Source organism: Mustela erminea, chromosome 19 (genome assembly GCF_009829155.1).
Source record: "Mustela erminea isolate mMusErm1 chromosome 19, mMusErm1.Pri, whole genome shotgun sequence".
Classification (NCBI taxonomy): domain Eukaryota; kingdom Metazoa; phylum Chordata; class Mammalia; order Carnivora; family Mustelidae; genus Mustela; species Mustela erminea.
The window spans coordinates 4795195-4810797 of NC_045632.1; the positions used below are offsets into that span (position 1 = coordinate 4795195).

The 15603-nt window shown below is 54.5% G+C and overlaps 2 protein-coding genes across 5 annotated transcripts; one reads left to right on the forward strand and one right to left on the reverse strand.

The window, feature by feature from the left end:
• The first annotated feature begins 1663 nt into the window (after positions 1–1663).
• Positions 1664–5529, forward strand: PPP1R15A (protein phosphatase 1 regulatory subunit 15A). The gene is made up of 3 exons (XM_032325941.1): positions 1664–1892; positions 2594–4696; positions 5100–5529. Exons 2-3 carry the CDS (start codon positions 2603–2605, stop codon positions 5445–5447), a joined length of 2442 nt encoding a protein of 813 aa, XP_032181832.1. The 5' UTR covers positions 1664–1892; positions 2594–2602; the 3' UTR covers positions 5448–5529.
• Positions 5530–7118: 1589 nt separating this feature from the next.
• TULP2 (TUB like protein 2) lies at positions 7119–14964 on the reverse strand. 4 transcript variants are annotated; one of them, XM_032325952.1, is made up of 13 exons: positions 14714–14963; positions 14387–14419; positions 13982–14033; positions 13424–13550; positions 12687–12824; positions 12308–12424; positions 10767–10888; positions 9816–10124; positions 8788–8900; positions 8159–8273; positions 7975–8073; positions 7564–7735; positions 7119–7278 (listed from the first exon to the last, which is right to left on the reverse strand). In XM_032325952.1, exons 2-13 carry the CDS (start codon positions 14416–14418, stop codon positions 7145–7147), a joined length of 1530 nt encoding a protein of 509 aa, XP_032181843.1. In that variant the 5' UTR covers position 14419; positions 14714–14963; the 3' UTR covers positions 7119–7144. The 4 variants fall into 4 exon arrangements, with proteins under 4 accessions (XP_032181843.1, XP_032181842.1, XP_032181840.1 ...); XM_032325951.1 differs by lacking the exon at positions 7119–7278 and having other exon boundaries at positions 7285–7735; positions 13433–13550; positions 14714–14964; XM_032325949.1 differs by lacking the exon at positions 7119–7278 and having other exon boundaries at positions 7285–7735; positions 14714–14964.
• Between the last annotated feature and the right edge of the window lie 639 nt (positions 14965–15603).

Here is a 15603-nt window from a genome sequence, read left to right on the forward strand (position 1 = left end):
TTCCATCTCGTTCTCTCCCCCTCTCTCTCCCTCACCCTCAAGCTCTTCCTCTTTCTCTCTCTCTCTCTGTCCCACCGACGTTGTTTCCTCCTCTCCCTCAGATTCCCCTTCTGTCTTCCTCCCCTCTCCGTTTCTCTTTCCTCCCTGCTGGTCGGCCAGCCAGCCGCCCACGCTGCGGTCTCCCCTTCCAATCCCGGCTGACCCCGCCCCTCCTGGCCTCCCCCCCAACTTCCAAGCCTGACCCCTAGTTCAGCTGCCCCCACCGCCCAGGGGAGGGGCGGGGGGCCCCCTGCCTCCTGGGTCCCTGCTGGACTGGGATTCCTCTGTGAAGAGGAGGAGCTGGGCCCCGACACCTCTGGGGTCCGGGTCACTGGCACCCTGAGGGAGGTAGCTGGGATCCTGGAACTAAAGGGGGCTCAGACTTCTGGGTCCCTGACAAGCTGTGAACCTGGAGTCAGGACTCCTGAGTGGTTAGTGGAGCTGGGCAGCGGGAAATGTGTTTTTGAGCCAATGGGTCCAGGTTTTCCAAGGAAGAGGGAGTGACCCTGGATTCCTGGATTATGACTAGGGCAGAGTCAGGAGGCCATGGTCAAACATCTACCTGGGATCCAGGTGATAATTGTGTTCTGGACTGAGGATGTCCCCGTCTGGAGGGAGACACGGTCCCCGGGCATATCTCGAGGAGCAAAATCATGGTAAAGGGGATGGGCCAGGGAATTGGGAGTGTGTCCCTGGGCCTGGTAAGGTTCAGTGGATTCTGCCCAGGCAGGATTTCAATTTGTGTACGAGCTTGCTTTTTTTTTTTCTTTTTTAAAAGATATTTATTTATTTATTCATTTGACAGAGAGCGAGTGAGGGAGCGAGTGCACAAGCAGGGGAACAACAGAGGGAGAGGGAGACTCAGGCTCTCCGCTAAGCAGGGAGCCTGACACAGGGCTCGATTCCAGGACCCCGGGATCATGACGTGGGCCAAAGCAGACGCTCAGCCAACTGAGCCTCCCAGGCAACCCTGTGTACGAGCTTTTGTCTGCGTCTCAAGTGGGTGAAACTTGTGCTTGAGACCAGGAAGGGGAGTCTGAGTTTTTGGTTTCCAGTGCACTCACCCAATATTTGTTGAGCACCTACTATGTGCTGGGCACTGAGGGAAAAAAATTAGTGAGCAAAGCCAAGTGCCTGCCTTCAGGGTGCTACATTCTTGTTCTCCTTTGCAATTCATCTAGACTCTGCTGTGGCCACTTCTTCGGGCACATGGCATTCCCAAGCCTCAGTTTCTCATCCGTGAAAACGGAATGTGAAAAAACAATGCTCTGCCCCACCAGGAAGGAAGCGGACCGGTAGTGACGGTGGGAGACTCTAGCCTGTGGCCTGCTTTTTAAATCCGGGCGGGAAGCCGGTTTCCCACCCGGAAAGGAGCTTGGAGAGCGCCCAGGCGGCTGAGGCAGTGCCCGTGTTTGATTGACAAGCTCGCTTATTTCGGGGCGTGGCCGCGTTCGGAAACGCCGCGGTGTTGTCACACAAAACCCCCCGGAATCTCCGCGAGAATTCCGACCTCACTTTCCTTCCTCCCCTACCCCACCCCACGCCCCGACGCCTTCGTTTCGAAACCCCGCCTCCCCTCGTGACGTCATCACGTGCGGCCGCGTTGGCCTATAAAAGTCGTGCGGGCCGCGTCTGTTCCCAACCTCGCTGTGGATCACACCCACCTACGACAGGAGCCCCGTATCCTTTCGTTGCGACAGTGCTTGCCCCCGCAGGTGGTAACCTGAGACCCCGAGCCCGGCACCGGAGGGCGAGATGAACGCTCTGGCCTCCCGAGTCGTCCAGATCTGCGATCGCTGGTGGCAACCCGAGCCGGCCCTCCTGCCCCCAGGGTGAGGCGCAGCCCTGAGTCGGTGAGTGAGGGGTCCGAACGCCTGGTACCGCCCCCCCACCGGTAGTTGGGGGCTGGGGATCAGACTCCTGGTCAGTGAGGAGGGTGTTTACATTTCTGGGTACCGAGACAGAGGGTTTGAGGCCGGGACTCCGGGGTCCTGAGGAACGAGGGCCTGGGAGCCCAGACTCCTGTGTCTGGGGTGAGATGGGACAAGGACGCACTCGATGGAGAAGGAAGGAGAAGAAATTGGGAGCCTGGAGGCCTGAGCCTGGCGAGAGGAGGGTTCTGGAAGCCAGACTCATGAGTCCCCGGTGGAATGGATGGAACCCTGCGGAGGTCTTAACTTTTGAGTCTCAGAGGGAGGAGAGTGATGAGGGCCTGATCTGTTGATCCTCAGGAGGATGAGAGAGCCAGGGACTAGGACCTTGTCCCCAAGGGGACCAAGTAGAGGACCTGTATTCTCAGTTCTGGGGACTGGGACTTCTGGGTCTGAGAGAAGAGGCTGGGGGGCTGGCTCAGACTCCTGGGTATGGAGAGAAGAGAGGTGGGAACCACTGGGCCTCTGCTGGAGATGGGAGTGGCAGGGATCAGCAAGGAATGTGGGACAGGAATCTCTTGTTGCTATTTGTGTTACTATTTCCGTTGCTATGACTCACAGTCATCCCTTGATGCTCTCCCCTACATGACTTCTAAACTCTATTTCCTTTTGTTTATTTCCAGCCCAGACAGATGGCCCCAGGCCAAGTGCCCCATCATTGTGCCTCCTGGAGGGAAACCTACCCCTTTTTCCTCCTGTCCCCACTGATGGGCCTTCTCAGCAGGGCCTGGAGCCACCTGAGGGGCCCAGGACCTCCAGAACCCTGGCTGTTGGAAGCAGTAACCGAAGCTGATCAGGGAGAAGCTGGCCTGGGGGGAGAAACCAAGACATTTCCGGCCACCTGCCATGCCCCCTGGGTCAGGCACTTTCAAGGGGAGACTGGAGACAGTGGAGCAGCTGAGGAGGATGGAGAAGCATTCTGGGAGGCCTGCCATGATTTAAAAGCCAACCGTTCTCCTCTTAAAGCCTGGGAACTTTCAGAAGTTGATGACGAAGAATATGCTGGGGACCAAGCAGCCAGTTTCCCTAAAGAGCAAGGAGGTGAATTTAGAAATGGCCAGCCTGCTCCCCTGTCCCCCAGCCTTCTAAGAACCCTGCAAGAACCTCGTGGAGAGGAGCCATCTGTGGAAGGAGTTGCTGCTGAAGATGAAATGGTCACGTTCTTCTCTTTTCCTCCATCACTCTGGGAGTGTGGTGCAGGGGAGGAGGAGGAGGAGGAAGGAGCTGTACACAAAGAAGCTGCCAGAACACCTACTGCCCCTTTATCTCCGGGATCCAAGCCCAAAGCTCAGGTGTACTGTGCTGGAGAAGAAGGGGTTCAAGTCACAGAGGAAGAAAGAACAGAGAACAGAGAAGTCAGAAAGAGCTGTGTTTCCCCCTCATCTTCAGGCTTTCACACTGGGGCCTGGGAGTGGTGTTCAGGAGAGGACACAGAGGAAGAAGATGAGAACAGTGATACAGGACCAGCTGAGGAGGAGGGAGAAGCTGAGGGTCCCTCTTCCATCCCACCCACAAGTGCCCTCGTGAGGGCCTGGGTGTATCGACCAGGAGAGGACACAGAGGAAGAAGATGAAGACAGTGATACAGGACCAGCTGAGGAGGAGGAGGAAGCTGAGGGTCCTTCTTCCATCCCATCCACAAGTGCCCTCATGAGGGCCTGGGTTTATCGACCAGGAGAGGACACAGAGGAAGAAGATGAAGACAGTGATACAGGACCAGCTGAGGAGGAGGAGGAAGCTGAGGGTCCTTCTTCCATCCCATCCACAAGTGCCCTCGTGAGGGCCTGGGTGTATCGACCAGGAGAGGACACAGAGGAAGAAGATGAGGACAGTGATACGGGACCAGCTGAGGAGGAGGGAGAAGCTGAAGGTCCCTCTTCCATCCCACCCACAAGTGCCCTCGTGAGGGCCTGGGTGTATCGACCAGGAGAGGACACAGAGGAAGAAGATGAAGACAGTGATACAGGACCAGCTGAGGAGGAGGAGGAAGCTGAGGGTCCTTCTTCCATCCCATCCACAAGTGCCCTCATGAGGGCCTGGGTTTATCGACCAGGAGAGGACACAGAGGAAGAAGATGAAGACAGTGATACAGGACCAGCTGAGGAGGAGGAGGAAGCTGAGGGTCCTTCTTCCATCCCATCCACAAGTGCCCTCGTGAGGGCCTGGGTGTATCGACCAGGAGAGGACACAGAGGAAGAAGATGAGGACAGTGATACGGGACCAGCTGAGGAGGAGGGAGAAGCTGAAGGTCCCTCTTCCATCCCACCCACAAGTGCCCTCGTGAGGGCCTGGGTGTATCGACCAGGAGAGGACACAGAGGAAGAAGATGAAGACAGTGATACAGGACCAGCCAAGGAGGAGGGAGAAGCTGAGGCCACAGATACCTTCTCAAGGGCCTGGGTATATAGACCAGGAGAGGACACAGAGCAGGAAGAGGATTCAGAAGCAGCTCACTCTGAGCCAAGTCCCTCCCTTCAAGCTCAGAGCACCCTCCACAGGGGCTGGACATACCGGCCTAGGGAGGAGGACACGGGGGCAGGGGCAGTTGCTGAGGAGCGGGGAGAAGCTGAGCCCTGCCCCTTCCGAGTGGCCATCTATTTACCTGGAGAGAAGCTACCACCTCCGTGGGCTCATCCTCAGCTGCCCCTCCGACTGCGGAGGCGACTCAAGCCCACAGAAACCCCCACCCGGCATCCAGACCCTGAAACGTCCCTACAGTCTCGAAAGGTGGGTACTGAGGGCTCAGTTTATCGAGTCTTAGGGAGGAGCTGGAACTCCTGGGCTTGGGGAGGGGGGTGCAGGAGGGCTGGATGCCTCAACTTCTGGGTCCCCCGCGTGTTGCAGAGGGTTGCGTGTGAACTCTGTTGGGAGGGCTGCATTCACTGTAATGCAATCCTTTGCAAGAGGCTGGGGCCCCATGGGAAGGGGGAGCAGCTATGGCTCAGGTTAGCTCCTGGAAACAGCCTCTGCCTGCAGTGAGTCACGTGGAGAATCCCGTGGGCTCCTGATGAGCGAGTGACTCAGACAACAAGCATTTTTGCGTCACTCATTTTTGTTTGGGTTCTCTCTCTCTTCCCCTCCCCCACCCCACCCTCCCTGCGGACACACGTCTGTGCTGCCCCGTCTCCAGGTTCGCTTCTCTGAGAAGGTCTCTGTCCATCTCCTGGCTGTCTGGGCAGGACCAGCCCAGGCCGCCCGCCGGGGACCCTGGGAGCAGCTCGCCCGGGATCGCAGTCGCTTCGCCCGGAGGATTGCCCAGGCCCAGGAGCAGCTGGGCCCCTGTCTCACCCCTGCCGCCCGGGCCAGGGCCTGGGCCCGCTGCGGGAATCCTACTTCCCTTCTGGCCGCCACACCTGCTGCCCCCCAGATCTCACCACTGTCCTCCATCCAGGCCACACCCTTGAGCCAAGTTGGGGCATCTCCCCCCACTCCTGTGTCCCCTTCTCCTTGCCTGGACCTCAGTGGGAGGCGTGGCTAAGATCACGGAGTTCTATGTTTCTATTAGTTATTTATTTTTTTGTGTCATTTTATAATAAAAAATAAAACTTGCTGATTTGTAACAAGCAATGTCACCGTCACTGTGTGTACTAACCTGACAATAATCCACTACCCTGGGGATAAAGGCTTGTACCTCAATAGAGAACAAATTCTTATTTCCCATCATCCCTCAAATTTGCCTCTTCTTGTCTTAAGCTTCTTTTTTTTTTTTTTTTAAAGATTTTATTTATTTATTTGACAGACAGAGATCACAAGTAGGCAGAGAGGCAGGCAGAGAGAGAGACATAGGAGGAAGCAGGGTCTCTGCTGAGCAGAGAGCCCGATGTGGGGCTCGATCCCAGGACCCTGGGATCATGACCTGAGCCGAAGGCAGAGGCTTTAACCCACTGAGCCACCCAGGCGCCCCTCTTAAGCTTCTTTTGAGCTAAGGTCTGGTGGGTCTTTTTTCTTTTCTTTTACTTATTTATTTATTTGGGAGAGAGAGAGAGCGAATGAGAAGGGAGGTCAGAGGGAGAAGCAGACTCCCTATGGAGCTGGGAGCCTGATGTGGGACTCGATCCCAGGATTCTGGGATCGTGACCTGAGCTGAAGGCAGTCACTTAACCAACCGAGCCACCCAGGTGCCCCAGGTCTTTTTCTCCTTTGGTATCGGCCTAAATTTTATTAAACTTGCAACAGTTATCTCCCCAAGGGGGCTGGGGGCTGGAATCCCTGATCTGTAGAAAAGAGTTCAATTCCAGTTTTCTGTGCCTCCCTTGAATATACTCGTCCTCCCGCTGGCCTTCAACTGCTGGCTGCTTGAGGATTTCAGTGGTCCAATTTCACCTTCTTAAGGCCCTGTTCCATACTCTTCTTACCTATATGACTTGACTAACAATAGCACATGCCTTATAGGACTGTAAGACCCCCAAAGGAGTTCATATTTATTTATTTGCGTTTTTAATAGGTTTTATTTTTAAGTAACCCCCACACCCAGCGTGAGGCTTGAACTCACAATGCTGAGATCAAGATTCCCACTGTCCACCAACTGAGCCATCCAGGCATCCCAAGTTCATATTCAAAACAATGTTCACCAAATAATAAATGTTAGTTAAGTGTAGCTAATATTGTAATCATTCTCTCTCACCCATGCATGTCTTCAATGACCCATCCAAGTTCATGTCTCCAACTCAGAAGTCTTTTCTGACGCTCAAATACCTTGCCCCTCTTCAGTGGTTCCCCAGGCTCTGGCCACACTAGTCTCCTTTCATTTTCCCAAACCGATCAAGCCCCCTTTTCACCTTATGACCTTTGTATGAGCTGTGCCTACTCCCTGATGTTCCCGCCCCTGACCCCTCTGGCCCTAGTTCCTCGTGATTTTTCAGACGTGGTGTGAAAATCACTTTTTTATAGATACCTTGATGTGACCCAGCTGAATTGTGCCTCCACGTGCTTTTCTCCTTTGTGGCAAAGGAGCATTTTGATTTTGTGTTGTTGTCTAAGGCCCATCTCCCATGACTGTGACTCCGGTGAAAGTAGGTGTCGCTGAAAAGCCCACTCCCCAGAGCACAGGACTGGGCACGCAGGCAGAGTAGGATGTGTTGGTTATGAGTAAGGTGGTGCAAAAGGAGGCTCGCGGGGGCCCTTCCTCCAAATGAGCAGGCACAGAAGCTGGTGAGGGCATGACATTTCATTGCATTACTCACATGCCAGCTTGCCATCGAAACTGGACAAGCAGATGGCAAAGGCTTGGAGCGGGCAAAGTGGGAAGCGGAAATCCATGGTGAACGTGTCTGGGGCCACGCGGCCGAACTGGAGCACCAGGTAGTCGGCTGAGGAGGGAGTCAGAAACTAAGGAAACCTAGCCCCCACTCCTCAACTTCCTTCCGCGAGTCTCTGAACTTCGAGATTACCACTTCTCAGAGGCTCGTCGACGCTCCCACTAAGCCCAGAAAACCTGAGGGCCGTTTAAACTACAGTTCCCAAGAGGCTTTGCAATAACGCGGACTCGGCCCTGCCTAGAAAAATCTCAAGGGCTGATGGGGGAAGTAGTTCTCGTCCGCTCATCCCTCGCCCTTCCAGCCCTGGCCCAGGTAAACCGGTTCCTAGGAGCTCACGGTCATCCGGATGCACGATTTGGAAGTTCTTGACCGAGGCCCGAGTGACTCGGCCGTGAAAATTGAGTACGTAGGCGCCGCTCTCGTTGCTCCACGACGGGGCTTTGTTTTGCAGCAGGACCAGCCCCTGACGGGCCCCGCGTTGGAGGCGACTCAATAGCGACTCATGTTCCTAGAAGATAAAGCAGGGGGCGTGGTTAAGCTTCCACCACTGAACTTTTTTTCTTGGGATGCAGATTTTGCGTTCCTAATCAATCTTCCTTGAGAAACACGGAAATCTGACAGACTCCCTCTGGCTTCACGTAGGACCACCTGCAAGCCATGGGCCCCCTTCTCCCTTAGGACCTAGGGCAGATCTCCCAGGCCTTCCTCCCCGACTGACCCAGAAATTCCCAACCTTAACCAACTCACGTTTTGAGGTTGGACACGGATTCTCTGGTTCTGGGCATTGATTTCTGGAATGATCACAGTCATTTTCCGGGGCCCTCGGAATCCCAAGACGTTGGTTTCCTGAAGGTATTATGCTCCGGTTGGCCTGGCTCTTTCTCCCTCCCCACCGTCCTGCTTCATTCTCTCTTGTCTCCCAGACACTTACATAACACACAGCCCCCAGCTCCTCTCTGATCCGAGCGGTCTCCGGGATGAAATTCTTCCTTTCAGGATTCACCCCATTGTCAAAGATGGTGAACTTGGTGCCCAAGACATTAGATCTGCCCCAGGAGGAGAGTGGTCAGGGTAAAAATAATTACTGTTTTGCTGTACATTAAATGCTTTCCCACATCGTGTCATCAACTCTTCCCATTAACCCTCTAGTTGGCACTTGGGTTCCGTGTTCCGTGCATCTACAGTCCCAGCCCCTTCTGTTTCTTTGATGAGCCATGATTTTTAGTCTCCTGCCTTTTAGGCGCCTTCTTCCCCCTAAAATACAAGAATACGCACACCACAGCCCTGGCCTATGGGATTTAGGAGTCCCACCCTCTTGCCACCCAGTAAGTCAAACGTCTTAAACGTCAACCTCTGCTCCAAATCCCTTAGTTTTCTTATTTCCACCCATGCTGGGGCTACCGCCTAAGATATACACAGCCCATCAATCCTTAAGACGAAAGGTCCTAAAACAGGTGGAACTTGTGCCTGGTGGCCCGATTGTCCTCTCTCCCCCAACCCTCCCGGCACCCCCAAGCCCTCCTGCCACCTGTTTCTCACACATATCAGGGCTCTGCCCACCTGACTTTGCCCACAAAGTTGTCCCCATCCCGAGAGAGGTCTGTGGGGTCCAAGGAAATGAGGTAATTCGAGGTTTTGCTCCTTTTTCTCTTGCGCCCAGCCAGGAGGAAGTGCTGTGGGTAGGAAGCATGGCCCATAAGAATCAGTTTCTACTATCTGGCTAGGGTTAGGGGTCCAAGATAAAAAAATTAAAAAACAAAAAAACAAAAAAACACCGTGTCCCCAAGGCAGAGGAGAGGGTAATAGAGCAAAAAGTATCTCGAGCCTTGCTCTGGAAGATGTGGTTCTCACTGAAGGAAGTCATCAGCTGGGTCCTGAAGGGGAGCTTCACATCTTAATATCCCCCTCATTCCTTCGGCCACTGGGTCCTGGGTCAGGGCTGAGCTCTGGCAGCGTTGAGCCTAACTGTGGCAGGCTGGGTGGCTTTGGAGACTAGGAAGGAGCCTCCAGCGGGACTTTGGTAGGCATTTCATCAGGCAAAAGCAGGTCTAGCACTACTGAGTAGGGGGAAACCCTCTCTTTGGAAGACTGCCTTGAGGAGAAGCCGCCCAGCCCCTGCGGAGGGGGAAGTTGGCAGTTGAGAGGGGCGTGGTTTGGTTCTAGACTAGGCAATCCGCGAGGGGAGGGGCTTGGTTCCTAGGGGGTGGGACTTATCCCAGGATTGGGGAGGGGCCTGATAGATTAGAAGGTTCAGCGAGAGGCTGAATTTGGACAAACACAGTGGGGCCAACACTTCAAGAGGGTGTGTAAGGGGTAAGGTTTTAGACCCTCAGACGGCGTGGCCTGACTTTGAGAAAGGTGGGCCCATCTCGAGTGGACGAGGCTGTTACGGGCTTGGTTAGGGCCTATGCTACCGCGAAAGCAGCCTAGTTCGGAGAACGGCAGGGTTTGGCGTTGGAGTTCAAAAGTCCTTGCTCAGTATCATCACTGAGCAAGACCTGGATTCGTGGAAGTCTTGACCTCGCTCAGTAAGGGGCGGGACTTGCCCCTGGGAGGTGGGGTTTGCTGGAGAGGAGGCCAGACCGCACCTTCTGGCCTTCGGCGGCATCCAGGTAGAGATAGTAGAAAGGGAACATGCCCTTGTCTACGCCGCGCTTGTCGCGGCTGATGCGACACTGCATCGTGCGGCCGCGCAGCGCCGGCCGCAGCACATAAGCTTCCATGTCCTCTCCCAGACGAGGGCCAGGCGCGCGGAGAGGCGCGCGGGGAGAGCTGCCCACATCACTGCTTCCCGCGCCGACCTCGCCTTCCGGGGTCTCGGACACCTCTTCGGCTGCCGGTGGGGACGTCCTCACTCTGGACTCCGACTCCTCTTTCTTCTCTTCCAGGTCTTCGCCCTAGTCCACGCGCCAAATTAAAACTGAGGCATGGCTGAGACCCGCCTTCACCGCAGCCTTACCAACTGCTGATTGGCCATGCCGGCGCAGGGTTACGCCCTCTCCCAACCATGTTTTCTGACTATTGGTCAAACGTCTTAGCTACGTGCTGATTGGCCAGCACCTTCAAGGGGCCCACCCAGTCAAGCCTTCATCATCTGTTCATTGGTCACCACTAATAGCGACCCTCTGGAGCCACGCCCGCCCCATCTACCCATTGGGAGAATCTCTTCGACAGCACTGTCGGTTCCGCTAAAACCAGTATTGTTTCGGTCCAGATAACATCTAACATGGCCCGGATCTCAGCAGCTGAAACTGTCTTACTCACTCAGCGTGAGTGCCAACTGGCCCTTCCCTATCACTGATTCACCCCCTCCAAAGCTCGCTGCCTTTCGGTGGGCTGGATTTTGAGGTATGCCTACATCAATATAAATCCTCCAGATTGACTTCATAAACGGTGCACACCCAGAAACACTGGTAGCCCAATCATAACACGTTCCACCCATCAGCAAAAAGGGCCTCTGATTGGGCTGCAGACCCACCCTCTCTCGAGTCCGAGGCTAGCCCTCCACTTAAATCCTGATTGGCTGTGCCACCTCCTACCTTGTTGGAGGCCAAGTCTCCGCGTCCCAGGTCAGCATCCATGACCGGGTTTGGTTGTGGACTGGGGGCCTCGTATTCATTTCCAACATCCTGGGGTTCACTCTCTTCCTCCGCACTGGCCCCTAAGGGGTGGAAAGGACCAGAAAAAAAGACTGGTTCAGGGCACCTGGGTCCCAGGAGTTTAGGACCAGGTCACCAGTGCTGCTGGAAAAGGCCAGATATCCTGGGTTCCTGGCCTCTCCATATTACTCATGCCAGATCCTCCAGCTCCCCCATGTGCACGGTGTCTACACTGGCTGAGAAGTCTCTCCCCTGGGTCTAAGGACAGGGGTGGGGTTAGAGTCCTCCCTTTACCTTGTCCCAAAGAGCGCATCCGAGAGATGGGCAACTAAAATGGGAGGGAGGAACGGGGTTTGGGGTGATAATCAAGGACCCTGTTATTGAATCCCTGGTCATGTCATGAGAATAGAAGGAATTGTCATACAAGAAATAACAGTAACGAAGTACTGATGATGCTACAACATAGAGGGACATTAAAAACATGCTAATCAGGGCGCCTGGGTGGCTCAGTGGGTTGGGCCACTGCCTTCGGCTCAGGTCAGGATCTCAGAGTCCTGGGATCGAGTCCCATGTCGGGCTCTCTGCTCAGCAGGGAGCCTGCTTCTCTCTCTCTCTCTGCCTGCCTCTCTGTCTACTTGTGATCTCTCTGTCAAATAAATAAATAAATAAATCTTAAAAAAAAAAAAGCAAAAAAAAAAAAAATGCTAATCAAAAGCAGCCAATCATGAAAGATCATATACTATGTTATTCTATTTCAAAGAAATGTCCAAACTGAGAGGGGGATGGGGTAACTGGGTGTGGGCATTAAAGAGGACACATGATGTGATGAGTACTGGGTGTTATACACAACTGATGAATTATTGAACTCTACATCTGAAACTAATAATGTGCCATATATTGGCCAATTGAGCTTAAATTTTGAAGAAAAAAAAATGAAGTGTCCAGAATAGGCAAATCTAAAGAGACAGTACATTAGTGGTTGCCTAGGGCTGGGAGAAGTGAGGTGTGGAGAGGAGGGTGTTGTGGGGAGGGGGGGGATGGCGTCACTGCTAAAAGGTACAGGGTTTCCTTTGGGATAATGATAATGTTCTAAAGCTGATTGTGGTGATGGTTGCTCGTCTTTGTAAATATACTAGAAACCATGGAATTGTAAGCTTGAAATGAGTAGATTGTATGGTATGAGAAATATATTTCAATAAAACTGTTACAAGAGGGGTGCCTGGATGGCTCAGTCGTTAAGCGGCTGCCTTCAACTCAGGTCATTGTCGCTGGGTCTTGGGATCAAGCCCAGCATTGGGCTCCCTGCTCAGCGGGAAGCCTGCTTTTCCCTCTCTCTGTCCCCCTGCTTGTGTTCCCTCCCTCACTGTGTGCCTCTCTCTCTGTGTATCAAATAAATAAAATCTTTAAAAAACAAAACTGTTACAAGAAAGGGGGCCATATGGACCAGGGGACCGGATTCCACCCAGTGTCCCCGAAATTACCAGGTCGTTGGTGGGCTGGCCAACCCCTGCGTCGAGTCCCTGGAGGCTCTTTATAAGGAGGTGGAGAAGCGGGGACATCCTCCACGGAAACTTCCTCCAACTCTGGGTCGGAACTGTCTGGCAGCCAGGAGAAGGAAAGGGACTAGAGATCAGGATTTCAGGAGGTTGGGGAGGTGGGAAAGGGGCCTGGAGATTGAGATTCCTGAGTGTTGGAGAAAGAGTAGTTTCAGGATCTGGATTCCTTGGTGTGAGGGATGACAGGGCCCCTGGGGGCCTGGACTCCTGGTTTCTTTGGAGAACAAGGATTGAGATTCCAGACTCCTGGATTCTGGTGGGAGTGTAGTTCTAGGGTACAGGCAGCCCAAGGACTCGAGATTACCTCCTTCTGTCGGCGATGCCAGTGGGCCATGCTCACCGCTGCCATCTCCGCCGCAGCTCACGATGCCCAGGGCACTGTGGACACCAGAGCGCAGGTGTGCCTCTGGCACGTTTTCCTGGAGGAAAGGGTTCCCAAGGCCTAGGAGAAGGTGCAGCGAGGCCCATTAACACGATGTACAAATTCCACTCATCTGCGAAGATCCGCGCTCTCAGTGACTCCCTGCGTGACCGCCCAAACCCCGGAGACCCATGCAGAACGCAAAGTCCATCCTAAGGCTCAAGCAAGCACATCCCTGCGGCTAACTCCGTGCCTGCACAATCGCACACGCAGCTCTCGGTCTCTCCGGGACGGGTCTTGAAGATCCAGGCCTGGGCCCCCACCCGCCCCCGGGGCTTTGTTAATTCCAGCCTTCACTCTCCGGAATTGAATCTCTGCCTTTCTGCCTTTTCCAGGGCGGCCGCCTCCCCCGCCCCCGCCAGGACACGGTCCCCGGCCGGACCCCGCCGCAGCTCTCGCGCCCCACCCTCTAGTTGCACCGGGCTCCGCCCCCGCGGTCTCCTTGCTCCGCCCCTGAGTTCTCCCGGGTCCTGCTCCCCGGTGCCCAAGGGCCCGGTACTGGTCTCATCAGGACTCCGCTTGGACCCTCCCCTTTCGGCCCTTGGGGGCCTGGTCCCAAACTCCCGCAGACCCCTCCCTCTGGGACTAGGCTCCTGCCCGACACTACAACTTTTCCTCACTGCTGTCACCCGCGAGGCGCTCCTCCCGTCGCCATGGTCGCCGGGGCCACAGGGAAGCGTCGGGATTGGCCTGAACCATGAGGGGCTCTTGGCGCTTCCGCCGCTGCTTCTTCTCAAAGAGCCATCTCTGCGGAGTGGAAAACGGGGGTGTGGGGGCCAGGGACCGAACGGGAAGACGGGGCGAAGGAGGGCCTGGGGTAAGGGGAGGCATGCCTGGAGGGGAGTCCTGGAGTCCAGGCTCTCAGTCCCTCATCTCCTATTTCCTTGGATCCAGGAGTCCTGGCACCCGTCAGGTCCCCCAGGTCCTAGAAGTCCTGCCCTCCAAAACCCTTGTTCCTTAGAAACGTTGCATTCTCATCACCAAGGTCTGTTTCTTTAGGATCCCCAATTCCTATTTTCTCATTTCCCAGTTGCAGACTTGATGCTTGGAGAGAGCCAAGGAGGGCCAGGAGTCCCAGAACAAAGTCCTGGGGTGGTGCCCCTGGAAGCTTTGGAAGACTGATGGGTGGGGTGAGGGATGGGGGGATTGGGGGGTGTCAGTACTCCTTGGCATAGTACCTGGTGTTCCAGCTTCTGCAGCCTCATGGCGATGAGCTCATCCCCCAGCACCCTGAGAGAGGAGCAGGGTCATAGTGACAGCAAGCAGGGCACCCCAGCCGCCCCAAAGCCCCCCCCCCCCTTCCCTTTCTTCTTGCCCAACTTTGGGTTCTGAGCACTGGTGAGGTCACAGAAGGAGCAGAACCTCAGTCTGCCCCACCAGTTCTGAAACTCTTTTTTTTCAGCACTGGCCTGTCTAGAATGCAGGATGCAGGCGTCCAGGCCCCCAACCCCTTACTGTGAGGCTGACAATGCTGAACTTGCAAACATGGCCATAAAGCCATGAAGTGAGTGTAGGCATAATCAAACCTTAAGCCCCTCCTGCACCCCCGTTTCCATCCTTGCCCATCCTGTTGCCCCACTCACTCTTTCTTCCATGTGTCATTCTCCTGAGACATTCTGGAGAAGCAAGAATGAAGAATCAGGACACAGACCCAAGATCCCAGTGGACTCCACCCTCCAACACCTGATCTTAAGCTTTAAAATTTTCTCCTGGACCCGAGCAGCCGGAATTCTAGCACCTCCTCCATCAGGGATCCAGCCCCTATTTCCAGCTTTCATGACTTTGATGGGCGCAGGAATCCAGTTCTCTCTCCCTCCAAATAGCTAACTCTCCTTTATGCAGGCATGGAAACTTAGGACTCTTGGCCCCAAACACTCGACTCCTGTTGACCCCAGGTGGCCAGCACCCACCTGCCTGGGATCAGGCAGCTCCTCTCCTCGTGCCTGTGGAGGCTTTTCACATTCACACTTTGGTACCTTGCCTCTCTGACCAATTTCTAAACAATACCTAACCCTCTCTTTAGCTGGGGACCTAATCTCTGGGTCTCTGGGAATTAAGCAGGCAAAGAAAGAGGGCTCAGAGGGAGGGGGGAATTCCCACTGGGACCTGCCCTTATCCCCTCCCTCCTGGCCCCCCACACTCCACTTCCAACAAAGCAATGACCCTTGACCTCCACTGCAGCTAGGCAATCCTGCTCCAGGGTTCTGAAATGGAAGGGCGTGGAAGGTGTTCCTTAAAGGGACCCAAGAGAGCCGGCATCTCTGGGTCGCTCTACTACACACGTGTGTGTGTGTGCATACAACATGTGCATGTGTATATATGCACACACGTATGTGTACATGCATGTGTACACACGTATGTCTATACGCATATATACATGTATACGTATATGTATATCCATGTGTGTATATGGGGTATACATATATGTGTCTTATATTAGATGTACATGGCTTTTATTAGATATATATCTCATATATTATATGTTAGAAATTTATAAGATGACCTGTGCCAATTGCTACCGATCTGTAACTTGCAGCCACTTCTTGTGGAAAAATAGATGCGGAAAACTACAACAGCCAGGAGGCGGAGGCAGGCGCCTCCTGGCCAGCGGAAGTGGCCTCATTTTCCCCTGCCTGCAGGGAATTGTAGTTCTCTTCGAAAGCCTCCGCTCTCCGCAGGAAATGCGGCGTCAAGAGTTAGAGCTTCCGAGAAGGGAAGCGAGGCTTTCGAGAACAGACGAGCGACTTCGGCAAGGGGCGGATCGCTAGACAGGGACCTGGGGACCTGGAGCCAACGCGGA

Excerpts from the sequence above, each read along its gene's own strand:
- PPP1R15A (XM_032325941.1), top strand. The coding sequence starts at position 2,603 with ATGGCCCCAGGCCAAGTGCCCCATCATTGTGCCTCCTGGAGGGAAACC. Across the intron at positions 4,697-5,099 it reads CGTCCCTACAGTCTCGAAAG|GTTCGCTTCTCTGAGAAGGT; the intron begins GTGGGTACTGAG and ends CCCCGTCTCCAG.
- TULP2 (XM_032325949.1), bottom strand. The coding sequence starts at position 14,418 with ATGTCTCAGGAGAATGACACATGGAAGAAAGA. Across the intron at positions 13,551-13,981 it reads TGCAGAAGCTGGAACACCAG|AGATGGCTCTTTGAGAAGAA; the intron begins GTACTATGCCAA and ends TCCACTCCGCAG. Across the intron at positions 8,074-8,158 it reads AGCTGGGGGCTGTGTGTTAT|GAAACCAACGTCTTGGGATT; the intron begins GTAAGTGTCTGG and ends TAATACCTTCAG.